This window comes from Ursus maritimus, unplaced genomic scaffold (assembly GCF_017311325.1).
Source record: "Ursus maritimus isolate PB19 unplaced genomic scaffold, ASM1731132v1 scaffold_16, whole genome shotgun sequence".
Classification (NCBI taxonomy): domain Eukaryota; kingdom Metazoa; phylum Chordata; class Mammalia; order Carnivora; family Ursidae; genus Ursus; species Ursus maritimus.
In genome coordinates, this window is record NW_024424008.1 from 45628768 (window position 1) to 45650986 (window position 22219).

Sequence of the window (22219 nt, forward strand, 5' to 3'; positions counted from 1 at the left end):
CTTGAATATACTCAGGATGTATGATATTCATCCACTTTTAAATCTGTTTCCCTGAGGGTGGGGGCTCTCGCTTGGATCCCCAACCCCTAGCGTAGGGTCCTCCACAAAGTAAGTGATCAGTGAATGTGTGACATGATCGAATAGCACGAGGCTGCTGTCTCTGCCTGGCAGGTATGGAAGAGACCTGCAACGAACTGATCATCTTCAAAGGATCCAGTTGGCCTCTCTACATCCAGCCACTCCAGGCTTCCCTCCTCCTCACCCCTGCACTAGAAGCTGACCTTGCCCCGTCACTGGGTGATACAGCCCTCCGGGGGTCACACCTCATTCACTTTGGTAAACCAGCCCAGCGCCAAGCACAGTGTTCTGAACTTCTGGTTACATAATAAATCCCTTTTGAATTGGGGAAATAAACTACTTGTAGGAAAGTTGTAGAAAGCCAAAGAAAGTGTCCTGGCATGGCCACTGGAACCAGTCTTTGGAACAAGTGGCCAGAAAAGGCTGTGCAGTCACTCCAGGACACTCACCCACCAGCCTTGCTTGCATACATCCAAACACGGTGATTGGAGCATCTTTCTCATAATCCCGGAAACCACCGCTCCGCTGAGGTAAGCTGTGAGGCATGTTCAGGTTGGTGCGTATGTAGCGGCCTGGCCAAAAAAAAAAAAAAAAAAAAAAAGACAAAGGATGACTTTTTGTTTTCCATAGGACTTCTGTTGCTGACCCTCACAGCCCCCCATTCCTATTCCTTCTGGGCCAAAGAAACTGAAATGAACTTTCTAGAAAACCATGAAGCGGACACTTTTCCTCTGGTAGAGTCTTGGCATCCACTCCTGCATTCTGTGGACAAAAGTGATGAGACAGTTTTTAAGCGAAAGTAACAACCACACACTCTAGAGGAGGAGGATTCCGTGATATGCAAGCCTCTCAATCTTAGACGCGCCGCCCGGATGAAAACGGAACCAAAATAAGCCAGTGTGACTTAATGGAGGGAATTCGGGCCACAGAATCAGGACACTGGTTTCTGCCTCTGCCAAATGACCATGGGCAAGACGTGTGCCATCTTTGGTCCCTGGTGTCCCAGTTTATAGAATGGGGACAAGAACACTCAAGACCATCAGGAAGGACTTACATTGTAACCGATTATAGGCATTTCCTACAGCATGCAAACAACCATAAAGGACTCCACCTAGACAAACGTAGCTTGACTGTGCCCCCTAGAGGCCGTGATAGGTATGCCGATGCTAAGCAGGTCAACTAACCACTCACCTTTGGCATCAAAGCACTGGGAGAGCCAGTACTTCCCAAACACAACGTCCATCCTCTCCCCGTGCCGACACACAAAGAGGCATCTCTTTTGAGGGCCGGGCTGGCTACTGACCCTCAGAGGCTGCAGAGAAAGAAAGGCTGTTAGTGGGGGAATCACATAAGAAAGTGAACACGCCTGGGAGCCAGGTGCCGGAGGAGCGGAGCTGAGCTCTAGAAAAGTCAGCCAGCGTAGGACTTGGACGGATCCCGTAACTACCTGGGATTTAGCTTGGCCCATCTGTACAATGGGGGCAGTGAGACTCCTCCCACAGACTTCACAAGTTATTCTGAGGCTCAAATGAGATGAATTGCAGTGCAGGTGTTTTATAAAATCAGAGGGTGGTGAAGAATGTCGCACACCATTGCTGTTGCTAGGGCTGTTCACAGGAGTAGCATCTGGCCAGTGCTAAAATGTGAAGACCACTCGCGTTACAGCTCCGAGGGAGAGCTAGCCAGTGTGTCAAGCTAGCCATCCAGTCCTCCCTAAAAGGGATACTTCATCAACAACTTCAGGGAGTGAGGACTTTTATCACAAAAGTGTCTGCCTCACCTCTAACGTAGGGTGGTTAGACCATATGGTTGGTCGGTCTCCCCCAACTTTGACTATTCTGATCACACTTTTGGCTCTATTGTCTGACTACATGCGTGCTGGCGTTCCCAGAAATGGTTCGGGGAGGACAGTTGCTCCCTCTGAGTGATGGAATAGGCAAGTCCAGTCAAAGGCATGCCCAAATGACTTCAGGTTCTAGAACTGCTGGGTGGATCCTTACAGATGTTTCTCTGTTCCTTCTTGTTGATAGTTGGCTATTCCCAGTTTCCCCAGTGTGGCCAGCACTTGATACTTGCTGCCAGTTAGTTGCCCTGAGAGGGTTAAAATGTGGGACAGTGCCACGATCTTCCCCGTTTCTTCTCCTACTCTTCCCCAATTCAAGCTTGGGCTCCAGCCAATGCGATCTAGTCTCTTGCTCCTCAACTTGCCTTTGTCTCTATTGTTCAGAAGGATCCCCACCCCCACTCTCCATTCTGCAGCGTTCCTGACATATATTGAGCACTCGGATATATGCAAGTACTCATAGTGTGCCAGGCACTGGGCTAAGAGCCTTATTTTCTTTAATGTCACAGTGGCCTCAGAAATAGAACTCTTATGATTTTACAGATAACGTGTCCTCCTGTTTGCAGGGCCACATTCTCTACCAGCCTAGACCCAGATGTGGTAGGTGCTCTCCGTCCCACCCACGTGACTCTTCCTAGCCTTATGTTTCTGTGTATCTTTTACCATTTTGTGCCCTTTCTCCCCGAGAGATCGGGGACCCTTGGGGGCAGCAAGGGCAAGCCCTCCCACCTAGCAAATACGTGCCCAGTGACTCCTGAGTAGAGTTGAGGGCGTGACCCCGCCGGTCAGCGTTACCTGCGTGGGCTGGCAGATGATAGTCAGGGGCGCCGTCTCCCCCAGGCCCTGGTCCTCATACGGCCGCCTCTCCAACACACCATCACCAAATGAGAGCGCGTTAGGAGATGCTGTGTTTAAGATCGAGTAAGAACTGCGGGGGAAGATAAGGGAGACGGTAACTGGCCAGAATTCATCTGCACATCACTCTTGGGCTCAACAGGGGGGTGGGAGTCAGCTGGAAGCACACCCTGGGCGGTGCCGTGGTTGGGATGGTGGAGCGGGGGGCGCACCCCATTTCTGGAGAGGAACATCTTGTTTTATACTGAAGTCTTGCAGTTAGTAAATTGGGGGTGGATGGATTTCTGTACTTGGAACAGATGCGTCTGTCTCTCCGGGCAGGGATGAGGCCCCGGGTTTAGAATGCCCCAGGCAGGCTTGGCCCCAACACATGCTAAAGAAGAAGGAGCTATCAATTTTGTACCATTGTTTCCAGCTACTTTTCTGGCTCAAAAGAAAAACAAAACCACCCCACAATTCCTGTTGCCTTTCATCTTTTCCATGGTGATTTCCATCTGAACTGACGAGGTGGGGGGGGGTTACTAACTCCATCACTCTGCCCGTGGCTCCTAGCGATCAAAGAAGCCTTATGGTCATTCTCCCCTATTCCACCTTCTTCCCTTGCCCCACCCCTCTCCCCACCTTAATAATACCTCCAACGAGCTGATTGAATACAGAATTATTTCAGAGGCGGCCATTCTCACCAGATGTAAGGAGCTGTGAGCCAAGAGCTCTCATTTCTGGGGGTAACACTAACTGCAGAAGCCCCAAAGAGGTCTCGCTGATGGGGGGGGCAGCAAATTAGGCCATGTTCAAATGATTTTGATTAGCGAGGCTTCCAAAAGGCTTTATCTACTAAACATTGCCATGTAAGTATGGTCGTGAGGCAAATCCAGTGAACATCTCCTTCTGGCTCACCGAGCAGTGTTCAAGGGAGAGCACTGAAATTTTAGATTTCTTGCTTCTTTGTAACTAGGGTAGCCGTTCATTTGAGTCTGCTCGGCACAGTCTCGGTTTGTACCTGATGCCCTCATCTGTTCAGGAATATTAAATGTTAACACAGTGGTCGTCTTTGAAATTCATCTTGGAAAAGAACTTTTTATAGTCAGCAATATAACAAAGCTGACTGGTTGTGAGGCAAACCATTTTTTAAATGTTAGGATTTTTAATAATTTCAGGGCTCTGTCCACTCTCCGAAGTACCCCCCCCTCTTTGTGATTGTACATAGACTCAGCCCTCCTTCCACACGAAGGTTTCCAAAGCCTTCTGCCTGGAAAAAGTGACATTTCAGCCCTTGCGCCTATCAGAATCAGCAGGGGAGCTCTGCCCCACGTGCCCCAGATGGTGATTCAGCAGATCTGGGGTGGGAAGCTGCCGCCAACAGAGCTGCAGGAGCGAGTGTGAGTGCAGCCCGAGAGACCCAGTGAAAAAAATCAAGTGCCATTCGCAGTCCGATAGGCGGGCGCTGTCCTTTGCAAACATCACCGTTAAATTAGAAAATTCGGTATCACTGTCTGATTCATTAAAGCTTCAAGGCCTGAGATGTCTGCATAGAGGGAATCATCTTGACATCTTGCTTGTGCACGTCCTTTAATGTCTTTCCTTTCTTAGAGCTGTGAAGGCACCGGCAGAATCCCTTCAGCTCCACGGCAAGGAGAATGCCAACCTCCTTCTCTTCTTACCTGTCATTGTGATCAAAGCACCTGACTCCCTCTGAGACAGTTCAGTTCTGTCAGTGCCAGGAAGACAACAGCTGGATGCTTTATGTTGAGAGTACCGGAGGGAGGAAGCTGAAGCCTGAGACCCAGGACATCTCAAGTACTAGTGGGGATACTGGCACCTCCCTAGGATACATCAGTCCTGTGGGTGAAGCCCAGAAAGGACCAGCCAGACGCAGGAAAAGATTTCCTTAGAAGGGACTTAGAATTGAGAAGAACAGGGCAGAAGGAAAGGGTTGTGAAGGGTAACTGACCCCAAGTCCCTACTCGTTGCTTGGATCCCCTCTGCAACTTCCCATCAAGGCAGCCAGGTCATTCTGGAGTACCTCCTGGGCCGCTACCCCCTCGAGGCTAACTGGTTAGGGGAGAGAGAGAGAGACGATCTGTCTTCTAGGGAGCCTCCTTAAGTCACGTCTGCTTCTGGGGTTAAATAGGAAAGAGCCGTTCTCCTACAGGATCACCTCTGTGAAGAGACATTTGATTTGACAAGCATGTAGGAGAGGACTGGAAAACACGAGGTGGAAAGAAAAGAAAAATCCTCAAGCTGATGGCTTTTTAGATTCAGTGCTGTTATATATGTGACACACTGATCAATGTAAAGTCAAGTCCTGTAGTCTCAACACTCCCGTGGCGTGAATGCAGTTCCTACCTCCATCTCACAGATTAACAAACGGGCTCAGAGAGGTAATGTAACTTGGCCAAGGTCGCACAGCTTTTAAGTGGGTGTATTAGTGATTACGGTGGCCTAACACCTAATGTCGGTACTTCCCCACTCTGAGCAGCCTTGGCTGTGGCAGCTGAGAGTTTAACTTCAGACGTGGTTCCCAGGGCCACATCCTCACTAGTAATCTCTCCAAACAAGAGGAGAGGACACGCAGACCTCCCTGTGGTCTGTGAGCCAGTGTCACTGTGTTTCGGCCTGAGCTCTAATTTGGACGGGAGTGGATCTGGAAACACTGATCTGAAATGGGTCAGCAGGGCTTCTCAGACTTTTCTCCCATTTCTAGCCTGACTTAAAAATGTGGTCTGGGCACTGTGCATCAGACAAACCATCTCAGTCCTCCACGTGTTCACGTGCATTACGCTTCACGTGTTTTTATAGGGATAACGTGGTGACTTTGGACATCCAACTTACATGTTCAGAAACACTTCCAAAAAAGCGAATGTTTGGGGAACGTGAGGCAGCTCTGAGCTCCCGCGTGTGCCACTAAACACTCCAGGGCGGGGGTGGGGGGAGGCTGGAAGGAAGAGGAAGGGACGGCGGGGCAGGGGATCATAGAGGAAGAAGATGTTCTTTCCCATCTCTGGGTTTGTGGTTTGTCTGCTGGCTGCTAACTGGGGGTAGAGAATCTTTTCTTTTCTTTTCTCCCTCCAGGCAAAACACTCGCTGAAACCACCCCTCTCTGCTTCTCTGGCGGTAATAACAATGTTCGCCACCCCACGCAGCTGGTGCTCAGAGCTTCCGGCTCGCAGCCACGTTGGCACATGGCAAGAGGGAGGGGAGACGAGCCAGCGTGCGCGCCCTGGCGAGATGCCCGAGGACGCTGGGGAAGGGCTGGCTTCGAGCTGCTCCGATTAAGAAAGAGAAGGTGCCTCTCGTTCCCATTTTATCTGTCCAGACAAAGCTGGCCATCTGAATCAGGCCATTCGGAACATGGGATCAGTTTGGTTTGGGGGCAAAACAGTAGTGGGGATGGGTGGACAGTTACCACTCTAAAGAAGACTAAGGGCCACCATGCGTCTTTTCTAGGTTCTGGCAGTTGCCCATTTCCTTAGACGGTCTCTCTGATCTAGGCATTTATGTGCCCAGCCTGAGGACTTGCTCAGGGTCGCCCAACAAGCGAGGGGCAATGAGGTCCCCTGGTCCTCGCAAACCCCATCACTCTTGGTCTGGCTGGCATAATGGGAACCTGTCCTGCTGTTCTGGGGAGTCAGACCACTGTTGAGCAATGACCCGGGACGAAGGGTACAGAAGCCCAAAGGCCATGAAGTCTCAGCACTGGGATGACCCACATTTCAGCTGGTGAGATGGTCCCTCCACCTGCCTCTTGTAGTCTCTGATCAGGAACTGAGACCGTGTCATCAAGTGGCGCAGGCAGAGAGCAGGAGAGTGGATCCGTCCATCCTTTCCCTCCTGCCCCCCGTCAGCCCTTTCCTGAAGGCCCTGAACCAACAGCTTTCTTCCCCCACGAGTTCCTTTCCTGTTACTGCCACCCGTGTGGTCCAGGCTCACGTCTGTTTCCCACCCCCTCCTCCCAGGCTGCCGCGTTCTCCCTGAAGCAGCGGGTAAAGGACTCGAGTCTGCTCACCCATGAAATATCCAGGTGCTGCACTCGTCGGCCTTGGTAATGTAGTTCTCAGGCAGGAGTCCGGAGCAGCCGGTGCTCAAGGACGTGCCGTAGACCCAGCCCTCGCTGGTGCTGGTCTGCTCCATCGGAGACATGAAGATGAAGTCCCCGGGGCTCAGCTCCAGCTCGTCGTCATTTTGTGGGGTGTAGGGGTAGATCACCTGTAATGTCTGAAAGAGGAAGAGAGGGAGGAGGGAGGCCCATGTGTGACCCAGTCTGAGTGCCTCCCGGGCCCATCTGTGTTCTGCTTTAACGGCGCACAAATCCAGATGTTGACATTTACACGCGCCCCTGGGGTCTGCAGGCTCGGACCACATTTGGACTCAGATCAGAAAACGTCTTTTTTTTTTTTCAGGGTATTGTGGATACATGCCTGGTGCTACTGGATGGCTCCAGACTTTCCTGCGGGCATGTCTTTCTTCCTGTCAGGATTCAGATAGTTTTTAGAAACTGATCTGCAAGCTCGATTAAGCTGTTCTACCAATGGGGTTGGACCTAGTTTCCCCTTCTCCACCTGCTGGGGGAGGCACCGTAATAGACCCTTGCAACCCCGTTCATGGAGAGTCAGTCTTCCATATGGGGGTTACAGACGGTCTGGGTGGAGACACTCTCCTTGGAGGGAGGCTTTGGGACCGACGCATTTCCCTTCATCTATAACTCAGGGGCTTCAACAAGACCGTCACTGCCTTCAAGGAGCTTTCTTTAAACCTGCATTTGTCACGAAGACCTTGAAAGAAAGCTATCTTTCACAGCCATCGGTGTGTACGTCTGTGCAACCGGCTTTCACCCGCAAACAGATGGAGACCACGTGTTTCTTCTTTGGGCTCAGAAAGAGCCTTCAGAGCCAACCCTAGGCCATGTTGCTTGGCTGACTTATTTGATGTTTTGTCTCCTCTCCTGGTATATACAAATGGCATTGGCAGGAAGGTACGTCGGAAAACATTCTCCTACTTTTTCATTAACAGCAAGGGCCCTCAAGAGTAAGGGAACTATTTCCTATCAAAGATGGAGCTACCTTATCCTTTCCTGCAGTCCTGAAGTCATTAGTGGTAGGGCTAACTATTCTGGTTTCACCTTCAAGTTTTTAACCTTGTTTGGCCTCCCGTTTCTCATCTGTAAAATAATGCCAGGGCTGTAGAAGTTACTGAGCCCATCTAAGGAAAGTCTTTAAGACAGAGCCGGTACACAGAAGGCGCATAATTACGTCTCTTGAACCATGACGCCTGATTTTCCCTGTAGCCTGACCCCTGGACTGTGTGCCTGTGAGCTAACCAGCTCACCGGTGTCTGTCAAGGAGACACATCAGAACCCATTATAAAGAATTTCCTTCTGGAATTCTCTAAGGAAAGGCATTGGCAAAAAAGATGTGGATTTCTCCCCCTCCCCCCGCCCCGAGAGAATGGAAGTGAAAACACACAGAACTCAATTGTACCACTGGATTGTGATTTTCCTTTTGCTCAGGACACCCATTTCTTTCCCTGTTCTCCAGTATCTTTCAGCTCTGGATCTTTGCCCCTGTTCGCCTCCCACTCCTTCCCCCATCCTCCACCACATTTGTGCACAAACCACCATTCCAAACTAGCCAGGGAGGGTTTCTGCTGGGCTGTGAAAACAGCTTAAAAAACAAAACAACACAACCCTCTAAGCTAGGTATGGGATGATGCATCGAAAAGAACACTCCTTTTCCTGGAACAGGGTGGAGAGAGGCACCAAGTCACAGGGGGAGCAAGTCGGAACAACTCATGTCTCTTAGATACTCAAGCATAGCATAGTTTTGACTAATTATGCTTTTGGCCCAGAAGTGTCTTTCCTTTGAGAAACTCAAGGAAAGTGACTTCAGATGAGAACTCATTCCTCCTCTCACTTGGTGGGGGTGAGTAGTCTATGTCCCAGGTTACCTCCAGGGAAACTGAGACCCAGCAAAGGCGCATAGGAGACTGTACGTCCTAAGCAGAGGGTAGTTAGGCAACAAGGAGCTTTGATTTATTGACTAGCTAATAAAATAAAACATGGCAGCGAATCTAAAATTATAACCAGTGAAGCCCATTCCACTCACCGAAAGCACATGCAAAAAGTCAGCCTATGTTTGAGAGCTAGCAGGACACGTGCCCAGTTTTGCACTGCATTATACTTACAGGTAAATGCTAAGCATAAAAGAGTAAGAATTGTGGAATCTATCTCAGGGATATTTTTTCTCTCTTTGCACGGGGCAGCTGCAGCCCTGCGAAGCTCCTTGTGCTCCTTGTAACTAACTACTGAAATTTTGCTGCACCCATGCTGTGCTGTCTAGCGGGACCTTTCCATTATCTTCTATGGAGTCTGCACAATAGCAATGGTCCAGCAAAAATACTATCACCATTGCACGCATGAAACGACTAGGGACAGGAGTGTTCTAGAAGCGATAGAAGTGACCCTAACGACTGCCGAAGGGGTGGAGCCAGAATCTAGAGCCACGTGGGCTTGGTGTGTAATGCTGTCCTTCCTCAGATTTCTATCGCTTGGCATAGAGACCCGGCATGGCCCCACGCAATCAGGAACACGGAAGACTACGGAACATATAAACAGGGATTTGTGGGTCCAAATCAAAGTGGGAGCCAGCAGAGGGATGAGCCTTAGATGTTTCCCTACGCCTGGCTTGCTGAGTGCCCTTGTCCAAACCACTCTCCTTCTCTGGGCATCTGTTGCCTGCCTGGCACGATCAATCAACCCCACCTCCTGGGGACAGAAGAAGGCAGGAGAGAAAGGGGGTTTCTATGCAGGGGGGCTCAGGTAAAGCCAAATGACCTCCGAGAGTGAGCTGTATCAGCAGGAACAGTAATAAATGAGCTTTTACAAATAAGAGATAAAAGAGGCCAAGTTATTTTTAGAAAATACTTGGCGTGGGCGCTTGCTGCCTCTTTCCCTCAGTACCAATTGAACAGAATGTGGGTCAGGCAGAAAAGCAATTACCCTTTGAGTTAACTGGAGGGCAGTGTTGATTGGAAGATATTCCTTGTAAAATTCCATTGCTACCTTCCTTCTCCTAGAAAGGTGACTTCTCTCAGTCCATCTGCATGCAACCCTTGACTTTTTTTTTTTTCCTTTGTCCTTGTAAGGAGCCCAGGCAGCCACACCTCCCTTGTTATATTTAGGGCTCATCCTAAGCAATTCCAGGAGCTGTCAGAATTCTTAAGTAAGATCAAGCCCAGTCTCCTTGTTGTGTCTTTCCAGAAACTTCCATCAAATGACTTGGAAGGAGGACACAACATTCCTGTCAGCAGGGTCAGACAAAGCGGCATGTCCCTGACACTCACAGGCCCCGTGCCCAGGCCCACAGCTTTGGTTCATGGGTCAGCTCTTCTCAACACTTGCAAAACAGTGATGAGATCAGCTGGTCTAGACCCCGAGATCCCAATTGTTTTTCATATTAAAATGTCTAATGGAAAGGTTAAAAAAAGCTAGGTAAACTGACAAAAATATCAGTTCTTTTGCTGTTGAAAAATTGGGCAGCAAATTAAATACAGCTGGTCGAGATCCCAATTGTTTTTCATATTAAAATATGTCTAATGGAAAGGTTAAAAAAAGCTAGGTAAACTGACAAAAATATCAGTTCTTTTGCTGTTGAAAAATTGGGCAGCAAATTAAATACGGTCTCATAAATGTAGTTAAAATTCTAGTATGTTCCATGGTAACTTACATGCCATCGATACTTAGCAAATATCTGTTAATTATGTGTTCACACAGATTTTTGGGGGGGTATTTCTGTATTCTCCTTACCTAAGATCTGGATGAGGTCTTTTATGAACACCATGCATTTATGGAATTAAAATTTTTCCAACAAACTTTTCTATCCTCCCATTTATCAGTCCAGTAAGGTTGGCAGGGCAGACAGAACAATGGGGGCAGTACATAGATGAGTCACTTGGGACCCAGGGAGGAGGATGCAAGCTCCCAGCTTCCCAGGGAGTCAGGCAGAGCCCGGAGGAAATTGTGGGTCAACCGACTCCTGGTCTGGTACTCACTTCACTGTTTTCCTTTGAGACCCACCTCCCTGCAGCGGTGAGCTGCAAGTGTTCCTAGTTATGACTGCACCCGTCCTCCTCTGGTAGGGTCAGGAGCCACAGGGAGACGTTACCTCATGGTTCGCGAACCGGATATCTCGCGAGAATATGGTGGCCACCCAGTCGCAGCCTAGTTTGACATCAATGTTCTGGGCTAGTTTCTCCAGGGTGGGTAGGTGGCTAGCTTGGAAGTGGTAAGCCAGGGTGACATGGAGCTGCTTCTTATGAGGTTCCACACGGACTTCTGGAAAAAAGGAGGAAAGAGTTACTAGAATGTGGTTATCATAGCAATGGCAGAGACTTGCCCTCATCCATTCTGCCTCCCAAGTGACAGAGGAGGGAGTCCCTTGGCCAGACGAAACCAGTTTCCCTCCTTCACAGCAGCAGAATAAGGGGAGAGGAGAGTGTGAAAGATCCGGAATCAACCCGTGGATCAGCTGAGAGGTCACGGTTTGGGTCTGCTTTTCCTCATAACGCACTATCACCGGCCCGCCATGCAGAGGAGGAAACCGAGATGTAGAAGGATGAGCTAATTTATGGAGAAATAAAGAGATTTTGTCATCACGTGGGTGCCAGAGCTACATTGCCCTCATGTCGAAATCAAGTCTCTTAGCTTCTGGGTGGCTCTCATGGGGCAACCAGACAGAACCGGACAGAACCAGAGGAAAAGATGGAGTATTTTCAAAGTTCAAAACAGGGTTTCCCAGCAGCACTTGGGCAAGATAATTCTTTGCTGTGGGGGCTGTCCTGTGCACTGCGGGGTCTTCACCCGCATCCGTGGCCCCTACCCACTAGATTCTGGGAGCACCCACCACATTGTGGCAAGCAAAAAGAACTCCAGACATTGCCACACGACCCCTGGGGGATAAACTCTCCCCGACTGAAAACCACCAGCTTAAAGTATCCAGACTGCTAAATTCTAAGACCAACCTACCTACATGAGGCAATGGATTTTATTTCTCTTTTGTACATCTCTGCATGGGGGAGATCCCCTTCCCGTCTAGAACACTGCAAAAGATACAACCAGAGGGGATGGAGGGAATTTGAGAAGTTCAGGGCCGTTGGATCTCTGTGTATTCTCTGGTGTAAGCCCCATGAGGTGAGGGCTTTCTGGGTCGTGGTCGCAATGTATCCCCAGGGCTCAGCACATTACATGCTTTGAGTATTTGGTGGATGATTGAATACACATGCATGAATTGCTGAAGGAATCTGGGTCTGCCAAAAACTCTAGAATACTGAGGCTTAAGTTCTAGGGCCAAGAAAGGATGGCCGGCCCTGAACACAAGGAGGCAAGGAGCTGGACCAGCTCCACAGGGCAGGGTCACCCAGTTCTCCCAGTGACCACCAGGGGGCCGCACAGGGGCAGGGAACCCACCGGCCAGGTCCATCTGGAGAGTGGCCACAGATCTTGGAGAGGAGCTGGCCCTCCGCCTCCCTACAAGGAAGGGGAGCAAGGGCCTCTTGCCTCTTGCTGCTGCTGGTCATGTGTCTTCAGAATCGGCCGCAGCCCTGGCTGAGACCCACTTTACGCATTTGTGAAGGATTTGGGTCTTGTGGGAGTTCGAGTGGTTTTGATAATAGCTACTGTGGGATGAAAAAGCCATTTCCCTGAGTTAGAGGGATAGGAACAGGAAGTAATTTGCTTCTCTATTATGTTATTTCTCTGAAATATTAAGCTAGGAGATGGCGGGCTCCATCCCTGGGAAGAAGGTGTGCCTGGAGAGGGGCTCTAAGGAGGCCCAGCTTCCCAAGTAGAAGAGTGCCTCTGGGGGTGGGGCGGGGCGGGGGGCGGGCGCTGGCCAGCTCTGGGCCTCCTCCAGCTTTGCATTCGATGCTCAGATTCAGCTGTACAGCCCACACCCAGCTCGGCCTCCACACGGTCATCTACACACACCCTGCCCCTTCCTGCCTCCGTTCACGCTGCCTGCCCCCCCACCCCTTGCAGGGCCCTTCCTCCCTTGTAGGGAAGAACATCATCCAGTGTGCATTTCCCTTCTTCTGTGAACGTGGAGCCACTCCACCCTGGGATGGCCTCTCTTCTCAGAGCTCTGTTCTCACCGGCGCTCCAATCTGCCCCTCGGGCCAGGAGAAGCCACTGCTGTGGCATGCGTCACAGATAAACACAGAGTGGTCCCCAGGAAATACCCGCCGATTGTGATTTCTCTCTCCAGAGGGCCAACAGAAACCACCCCCTGCCAGCTCTTCCCTCCCTCCACCCCACCGTCTGTCTGTCCTCCCGCAGGTAAGGCTCTCCTTGACCCAAGTGAGCTCGTCTGTACTTGCAGGCAGACAGGAAAGCTTTAGCAACTTCTCCCACTTGTCCCCTTCCCGTGCCTCCTGCCTCTACGTCAACTCACAGCCCGAGTATCTCTCTACGCTAATTCCTTTGACAGGAAATCTCAGTTGGCCTCAACGAAGACCTGCCATGGAAAGAGCAAGAAACATCTTGAAAGAGTGACATTTTTGGCAGGCTGTTGAGGCTTTAGGGACCCATGTCATGGGTCTCAGTGAGTTCTGGACGTTGGCTCAGTGGATTTGTTATTTGATACTAAGTGGTTCCCCTCAACTCTCTGTGCTATCCCACCGCCCGAGCACAGCCGTGGGTCCTCACAGAGTGAGCCATGAGACCCCAACAGATGCCTGCGTGGCGGGGAGGCTGTGGGGGAAGGAAGGTTCCTGAACTCTGAACTGGCGGAGCTACAAAGGTGGCATTTGGCTCAGTGTGGAAGAGCCATTTGTGTGCCCTCAACTTGGGTGCTGGGGCAGGCGGCGGACGTTCTCTCAGGAGGCTTAGCATAACCATAGTCGCTGTTCTAACAGGGGGCGAAGAGGTGAAGGCTGCTGCAGGAAAGGGCGGAGTTCCTTGTCATGTTCTCCCCGTTTCTGCAGGACCCCGCGGCTCCCCGCCCTTCCCAGTTTTCTGATCACCAGGACCCAGGGCCGTGAGCTCACCGGTCTTGGACGCAGCCTCTGCAGCAAAGTCAGCGGCAAACTTCTTGAGGACCTCCGCGCTGTCTTCCTTCACGAAGAGGCCGATGAAGTTGGAGGAGGTATAGAGCTCCAGGGGCAGCGGGGCCGAGAACTTGCATTTCCAGCGACTGACCGTGGTCTGCAGGGCTTCCCCCAGGGCGTCCACCTTGCTGTCCTCACACTGGCAGGGAAGACAAGGCACTTCAGTCAGAGGGGAGACAGAGGTCTGCTGCTCCCGAGCACACGGCCTCCTCGGCCCGGAGCTGGAGGCTGCGGAGGCCATTGCTAAGCCACCACTTCTCTTTCTGAGGAGGGAGAAGAACTGCGGCTCCCAATTCGCTACAAATGGATGAGCTTACTGGGAAATTGCACAATGGACCAAGTCTTCTGTCCCTCCCTGCCCTGCTGTGCCCCTGAGCCCAGCCAGGATGCGGGACTGGTCCAGAAGGAAAGGAGGAACGCGCCCATTGCCTGCCTCCCATCATCTGTGACGTTTCTACTCCTCTTAGACAGTTAGACAGTCGGAAGTTGACTTGACTGTCAGACCCATGATAGCTGGGAAGAATGGGGCTCAGAGAGCTGTGACGTCATCTTCCCACCCTCTTTGGAGCGCTGGGGGAAGAAAAAAGAGTGTCTCTAAAACCCTGAATGCTTTTGAGAAAGATCGTGGGATGACTAAGAGGAAGCGGTAATCATTTTAATTTTCAGAGTGCACGGTAAGAAAGAAGGTGTTAGGAACACATTTTTACCTTAAAGAGACAGAGAAAAGCTAAAAGGTAAAAAAAAAAAAAAAAAGCTCAAAATAATTTTTTGAAAATGTTGTCTTCATGTGCTCCCATTCTGCCTCCTCTTGAACATCTCTGGATAAACCACAGAGAACCAAAGGAGATGAAATGTTATTTATATTTATTACGGTGAGGGGGATTTAAGTTAGTCATTAAGTAAGCTCTGCGATAGCCAGGATGATGGATTAGGTAACCATGGAAGGTCCCAGGTTATCTTTGCCATCTTTAGAAAGATCTGGTGAGACAGACCTGTGGACGGGGTCTGTCCATGAGGCTAAAGTCACCTCCCGCTGTGTGTAGACTACATTTCTTATTCGCAACTCTCTCATTTCTACTCTTACAACGGACAAGGGTGGACACTGCATTCCAGTGGCTGCCAGTCCAAGTCCTGACTCAGTGGGTCAGGCTAGTCCCTGCAGTCCTGTGGAACAGCGGTCATGGTGACGGCGCATCAGACCTGCGGTGCTCCTGGGCCTCCGCAGGTGTTGGAGAAGAGGAGCAAGGGAAAGTAGCCACGGACCTTCCTCATTCCTTCCAGGGCCAGGAGCCCGTGACTCTTTCCGCCAGCTGCCTGGGAGGCTCCTGACTCTGACTCCAGGTCACAAGGCACTGGCGGGGGTATGGCAGCCAGGGTCCCCGGGGGCAGGGGCTGGGGGGGTCTGTGGCTCACCATGAAGAACTGGCAGAGGGTGATGTGGGGGAAGATGTTGTGTGCCTTGTTCTTCCCGCAGATCTGCTTCGACTGTTGCCAAAAGTCGGAGAGCTTCTGTGCTAAGGGGCCGGTGGGTCGAAGGTAGAGGACGTACTCCCGGGGCAGGGGGTCATCCAGGAAGGGGTCGCCGACATGCGAGAACAGCCTGCCAGAGAAAGAAGGGAGCCGAGCAGGCCTCGCTTGAGAACGATGGAAGGGAAGGAAGACCCGAAAGAGACAGACCCACCCGCCAAATGCTCCGTACCCCAGGCACTGCCAAGGGATGGGTTTTCATTTTCGTGCTTTAAAAATCCATCCCTCAAAGCTCCTTCTGCATGCCCGACTCCCAGATGCACCAGCTTCTCTGCTCTTTCCTGCCACAGTACGTCCGCATTCCACAACTCTCTCAAAAATCCTAAAGTCACTCCAGATAAGCTCCAGATACACTCCAAATCCCTTCTCAGCCCACCAGGGCTGTTCCAACCCCGTCTGTCCCTTCAGTTCAGCCTAGCGCTAAACCCATATGCCTCCAAACATAAGGGAAACTTTAGGAGTGTAGCCTGTGGGATCTGCCCCGGGTAGTGATGTCCTACAAGGCAGGTAGGATTTTTTTTTTTTTAAATTGATTTACCTGCATCCACATACCCTCAAGTGTATCTTTTAAGTGAATAAGAGGGGCGGATAATTGTGATAAGGGCTCTATCTTGGACATGCTTTGAATTTCTTTAAACAGCTTTCAGGAGAAGCACACCCTGGGGCCAGGACAGAGGAGGCAACTGGCTTGATAAATGGGCTTGTCACGTGGTCTTTTGGCTCATCCCGCCACCCCCTCCCCCCCAAGTCCATTAGAGAAAGGCTGCACATCCCTGCTCATCCGCATACACTCAGAGTTAATTATATGCTATTTTCTCTATTTATTTATTTCATACCAACCAGTCACATGCTGCCTGAACACTTCTTCCTCCTGTGGATGCCAAGGCTTTTTGTCTGGAAGAAGAAATCAAATTTCTATTGTTAGTATTTTTAGCCTCCTATCAGCTTTTCTCACTATCGTGGCAAGAGTGTGAAGTAGGGGACATCAGAGCCTCCTGAGCGGTGTGGGGGAGACACCTGCAGCAGGATCCCCGCCCCCCCCACCAAGGGTCATGGCAAGGCATATGGAAATTAGGACTTGTAATTAATTTCCATGTAATTAGCACTGGATTTGCATGCGGCCTGACAGCCATGCAATCTATTTTGAGCCGTTTCCACATTAGAATTTTATTTTTGCTTCCCTAAAGGTTGTCATGTCTCGGTCTGTCCTCTTTCCTTTTCACCCACTCCTACTGACCCAGATCCCCTGCTGAGTGTTTTTTTTTCCTTTGCAGCCCCTTGGCAAAGCACGTTAGAAAGTGGGGCTAAGGCCCACAAGGACGTTTACTTTGGTTCCATTCGGTGATTCCCACCCACGGCCAACCACCACCACCAGCCTCAGCTAGATCACAATCTCCCAAGGCTTTTAGACCTCTCTGGGGACAGTGCCGCCATCACTCCCCCTGCTGGAGAACCGAGTCAAAGTTCTCTTACTGGAGGGGCAGTGTCACAGGAACGCGACCCACAGAGGACTTCGAGCCCATGCCTACGAGGAGGGTGTCTGAAATCTGAGGTGTTCAAGAGCCAGAAAGTTCTGGGTTTGTATCCAGCCTTGCTAGTCGTCCATTCATGTGTATGTCTGCTCACGGAATACTTACTGAACTGCTAACTATTTTGCCAGCACCGGGCTAGGCTCTAGGAATACCATGAAAAACAAGGCTTCGATGTCCCAGCCCTCCTGGAGTTTTTGATCGAGCTGCCGTGAAAACATTGATGGTACAGGTAACGAATTACATTGGTGGTGAGTGCAATGAAGGGAAAGCACAGGGAGCCCTAAGGACATGGGACAGGGACATTGAGCTTGGGTTGAGGGGTCAGGCAAGGCTTGGGTTGAGGGGTCAGTGAACTGAGAAGTGACATTTTGAATGGGATCTGAAGAGTGTAGTCTCCTCTGGGCAGGGGTGGGTGGGGTGGTTGTGGTGGGGGCAGACACTTCACACATCTACCCAGTGAGGGGTGTCCATAAGGAGCCTCGAACTCTTGCCCGCCACCATGGAGGTGATCAATAAAGGACCGTCCCCATCCCTTATGCCTTACAGATTCAGCTTCCTTGGAAGAGGGAGGAGAGAAGAGGGACTTCTAGTTTTAGCTGACATTCTCCGAGCACCCTTTTTTTCAACTGGTTGCCGCACCCTGCACACCCCGCCCCCCTTGGTTCTTCTCCTGGGTTCTCTACGGAGTAACCAGAAGGGCTGGAACTGTGAATCCCGGGGTTCCGATCAGCAGGAACCTCAGACCATCTGTGAGCCTGGCCTCTTCACTTTACACAGGGAGAACACAGGGGAAGGAAGTACAGTAATGTGCTCAGAGCAGCCGCGCCATGGCGAAGGCTCTGCGACTCTGCTCCACCACCCGGAGATCAGCTAAATACCCTTTCCCCCAGGAAAATCTAAGCACCAACACCAAATGATCAGGATTAAGCAATCGACACAGCATTACAGAGCAAGAACAGTGATACAGAGGCAAGCCTGCTTGCAGTAAGACGATGTTCTGCAGAAGCAAGACAGACCCCAGACCCCTCGGAACCCCTTGGAACAAAAGCTGGTGCAGAAAAGGTTGGAAACACAGGGACACCCCCCCCCAATACACACACACTCATCCCACACCTGGATAAGGTGCTTAATTGCTGCCATGTTACCAGCCCTGTTTCTTTTACCACTTACTAGACAGAGGCACACAACTTAACGCTCTTTTCAGATCCAGGAGCCACATACCCAAGAAAGAATGCAAATCATGGTCTTTTAGGTTAGAATCTCCAAAGAATTAAATTCACCCCCCAAAAAAGACCCATTGTTTCAAAAACTAGGAAAAGAAAAACTCATCTGTGATACAATGTGCTATTTATATAAAGGATCCAATTTCTTTCCCCCGCCCAGGCCCTTCCCCCAGTGAAATATATCTGACTGAAATTTAATTCATTTTTTCCTTAAGCACTAGGAGTATTCTCTGGAAATGAAAGATCTAATTAAGTCATGGTCCCCGTAACTCAAAAGACAGGTTCTGGAGAGGGTTCAAAGATATAATTGAGGAAGATAAGGAAAGGTTTGGGTGATAAGGCTCCGATGAAAGATTAAGAAAACGCAAAATCTTCTTTCTGAGGAAGACAAGTCTGAGAAACCTTCAATTTTATGGAAGGTTCTCCTCTCCGACGTGCCTTCTCTAGTGAGGGTCAGCCAAAGTAAAATCCGCTTTGGCTACCGCACAAAGGTCTCAAGTCAGATACCAGAAAGAACTTTCTCATCAGAAGGTGTGGTAAGAGTGTTTTGTCTTTTTCCTTTTTTGGGGGCGGGGAAGGAAGTTTCTAGAATGCCATTACCGATCTGAAACAGGTATGTGATTCTCCAGGCAGGATGGTGGCAGGAGTCAAATCACCACCTTCCTCGGGTCACAAGCCCCAGGCAGGGTTCCGCTGCTCCTTCACGCACTGCCAGGCTGACGAGGATTTGGGCTGAGTTTGTTCCCAGAACTCTGCCCACAGAACAGACTGAACATGGGCAGTGGCAGAACACATCTCCCCCCTCCACCCCGCTGAGGAAAGACTGTTGCCATAGAGCTCCCACCTCCACGGCCCATCGGTGGGGCCAACGCCAAGAACAGTGAGGTGTGGGGGGTAGACCCCAAACACCAGGCTGAGCCGGAGCAGCTGCTACCCTTGGGGTGACTCAGAAGTTGGCAGACTGTCGGAGACCTTGAGCGCACAAAGGCAGAGAGTATCCCTTTAAACCCAAAGGCGAGGGGTGTGGGCATTGGATTGTAGCCGCTGATTATTCAGATGGGACCTTCGTGGTTAGAATCGGGGGGACCCGTGAGCTGCTGCAGCTGTTACTAGGGAACACACATTTGATCTCTCAGACCCCGGTCCTAACCTGCCCAACTATGTCTAGAGTTCATTCTTAGCAGAAGGTAGGAGGGGGAAAAAAAATCACACGAAATCTGATGTCCTGCTAATGGTGGGGAAGGCGCACCTGTGAGATCAAAGCAATGGCTCATTGCAAAACCCGGCAAGCAGCTGGGAGGACACTGGCCCAGCGGGAGGAAGCAGCGGCACCCACCCATGGCCTTGCTTCGCTCAGGCTGGGACCCTTCCCCCGTCTGCTCTTAGCTCCGCTGCAATGTTAGGCTCCAGGCGGGTCTGGCTCCAGGGCTACGGCTCTGCCCCATCACCAGGGTCCCAGAGATGCCCTCAGCCTTAAAGGGGGGCCCGGAAAGGAAAAATCCCTTTCCGGTGTGCCTCAGACAAAGCGGCCTTCTTTCCTCCCTCCTTTGCTTCCTCGCCAGGAACTCTTACCAGGAAACCAAGTGAAAACCAAAAACACAACCAAAAGTTTAGATCAGAAAGCTACGCTTAGTATACAGCTTGACTGGTGGGTGTCCTTTTGGAGACCATCACCGCTGGGTCCCGTGGGTGGGTTCGGCCCCAAGTGCGAGTCCAGCAAGCTTCCTGCTCCCTCCCAGATTCACAGGTTTCGAGCTTGGCTGGGCTGTCCTATTGTCACCCAGGCTGGTGTCCTCTGCAACCACCCCGGTTCTCTGGGGGTTCCGCCGTGCCCTCTGACCCCTGGGCAGTTCAGTTCCTCTCAGCCGAACGCCAGCTCTACGCCAGGCACTGTATTGGCACTGGGCAGACAAGAAGAGGAAAGGGAGTTTCTGGGGCGGGGGTGTTTTTGGTTTTGTGTTTTTTAGATTTTATTTATTTATTTGACAGAGAGAGAGAGCGAGCGCACAAGCAGGGGGAGTGGCAGGCAGAGTGACAGGGAGAAGCAGGCTCCCCACAGAGCAGGGGGAGCCTGACGTGGGACTCGATCCCAGGACCCTGGGTTCATGACTTGAGCCAAAGGGAGTCGCTTAACCAACTGAGCCACCCAGGCACCCTGGGGCTGAGGTTCTTAAACTGTACACCAAGCTACCCTAGGTTGGGACCCTGCAGCAAACTGCAAGAGGTGCCACGGGGTGTTCTAAATCTTTGAGCGAAACCTAGCAATCCTCATCCCGTGTTAGACATCCCATAAGCTACTTGCTGGAGGAAGTCCATTTCACTATTGGATTGTGTTGCATTCCCCCTGATGTCATTTCTTTGTGAAACTGTTAATTCTGGTAACTGCTATAATAAAAAAGGACCCAGGGAAAACCAGTGTGGAACAGGAGAGGACAGTGACAGTGTCCAACCTGATTCTAACATTTGAACAATTGTGCAGTGCCCAACAGACACACACATCTCGTTAACAAGTAGTTGTGGTCATTTAAGAGTAAAATATTTTTCTTTCCATTTTGTGTATTTTTCACGTGGCTCTTAGACCATTAGGGGGTAAGTACTCGTTAAGTCGTTTGGGTCTAACTGCTAAATAAACAGAACTGTCAGGTATTTTTGTCGGCCTACATGCTTAATGTAAAAACGACTGAGATGCCAAAGGTGTTGTGAACTCCGAAAGTCTGGAAATCTGTCCTAGAAGAAATGACATTGGTCAAGATCTTAAAAGTGCTGTAAGAACTGGCTAGAGAAAAAAAGGGCATTGGAAGTAGACTGAATAGCAGGAGCTTAAGATACGAAGACAGGGAGCGCAGAGAAATTAGTTTGGTGACACCGGAGCAAAAATGGTAGACCTGGAAGAAGGTTAAAGAAGCTGGAAAGGTAGGAAGGGGACAGCTCAAAAGCGTCTGTGCCATTTGAAAGAGCTTGGACCCAATCACGGTACCCGTTGGGGAATGAAGGGGAGAGCGGTTAAGGTGGAGAGGCGTAATAAGATTTGCATGTGGGGCGTGGCCCTAAGGGAGGTGAAAGCGTATGCCAGAGGCTGTTTGGAAGGCCTTGGCTACACATCGGAAGGGGGACATTGAGAGGCTGAACCAGAAGGATAATGACAGTGTTTGGAAACTGGATGGCTGATTGAAGGGAGCTCGGAGACTGGTGAGGGACGGTAGCTTGAACGTCTGTGTAGATGAGTGAGAATACAGTACAGACAAGTCTGGGCTGCGGTGAGGGCCAACAATTTCCATTATTGTTCTAAGCTGATAGCTAGACCAAGTACCATTGCCAGATGCCGGGTCTAGTTGTGGGAACCAGGTTCCTAAAGCTTCTTCTGTTAGCTTAGCTAGGATTCCTTGTCTCTTTCTGTTTGTAAGCCAGACATTTCTTTTAGGCTACTCAGTGAGTTTCTATTTCCTTCTAAGGAGTACCTTCAGCTCCCAAATCACTCAGTAAATACTCAAGGCACCCCTGGCTCAGGTAGATAGGTTGGCCCAGACTCCTAGGTTCTCCAAGGTGGCTCATCTGTATGTGCCTTCAGAAGAGAGTTCTTCCCCTATTTTATTACATTTGACAAAACTAACACCTGACTCAAAAAACAATAAGCAACAAGAAATATAAAAGGAAATATAGTCCCTCAAAGGAATAAGATCTTGATTCAATGAAGCAGAGCATTCCAGTGACCTGAAGTTGTTCTGTCCTTGGCTTTGGATTGCTGACCAACACATACTGCTGCCCCCCAGATTGTCTGCCCTGTGCTTTGGTTCTCTGCGACCAAAAACTTAGTTGTGTCAGAAAAGAGAAGACAAGAAGTCAAGTCCGTAATCCTCCAAATAGATGAAACTCCCCATTCAATGACAATTAGATCTTTCCTTCACATAGCTAAGATGATCGCAAATATTAGAAACATTTAATGCTCACTGTAGGACTTAAAAAAATGCTCTCAACTTACAGGACACCAGTTGTTAAATTGTCCACATCTAATACTCTGAATTCAATTAAAAGATGACCTAATTAGTCACACACCTCATTCCTTT

The 22219-nt window shown here is 50.3% G+C and overlaps 1 protein-coding gene across 4 annotated transcripts in view; it reads right to left on the bottom strand.

Moving 5' to 3' along the window:
• Nucleotides 1–22219, bottom strand: part of UBASH3B (ubiquitin associated and SH3 domain containing B) — a 135345-nt gene that overhangs the window by 15983 nt on the left and 97143 nt on the right. For 3 of the 4 annotated variants that reach the window (XM_040631111.1, XM_040631110.1, XM_040631113.1), the window contains exons 2-9: nucleotides 16241–16294; nucleotides 15287–15473; nucleotides 13814–14012; nucleotides 10936–11105; nucleotides 6783–6991; nucleotides 2717–2849; nucleotides 1270–1390; nucleotides 528–650 (exon numbers count right to left, since the gene is read on the bottom strand). In XM_040631111.1, coding sequence (XP_040487045.1) covers nucleotides 528–650; nucleotides 1270–1390; nucleotides 2717–2849; nucleotides 6783–6991; nucleotides 10936–11105; nucleotides 13814–14012; nucleotides 15287–15473; nucleotides 16241–16294 — 1196 coding nt within the window. Of the gene's footprint in view, nucleotides 1–527; nucleotides 651–1269; nucleotides 1391–2716; nucleotides 2850–6782; nucleotides 6992–10935; nucleotides 11106–13813; nucleotides 14013–15286; nucleotides 15474–16236; nucleotides 16295–22219 lie in introns of all 4 variants that reach the window. The other variant, XM_040631112.1, reaches the window with a different exon arrangement.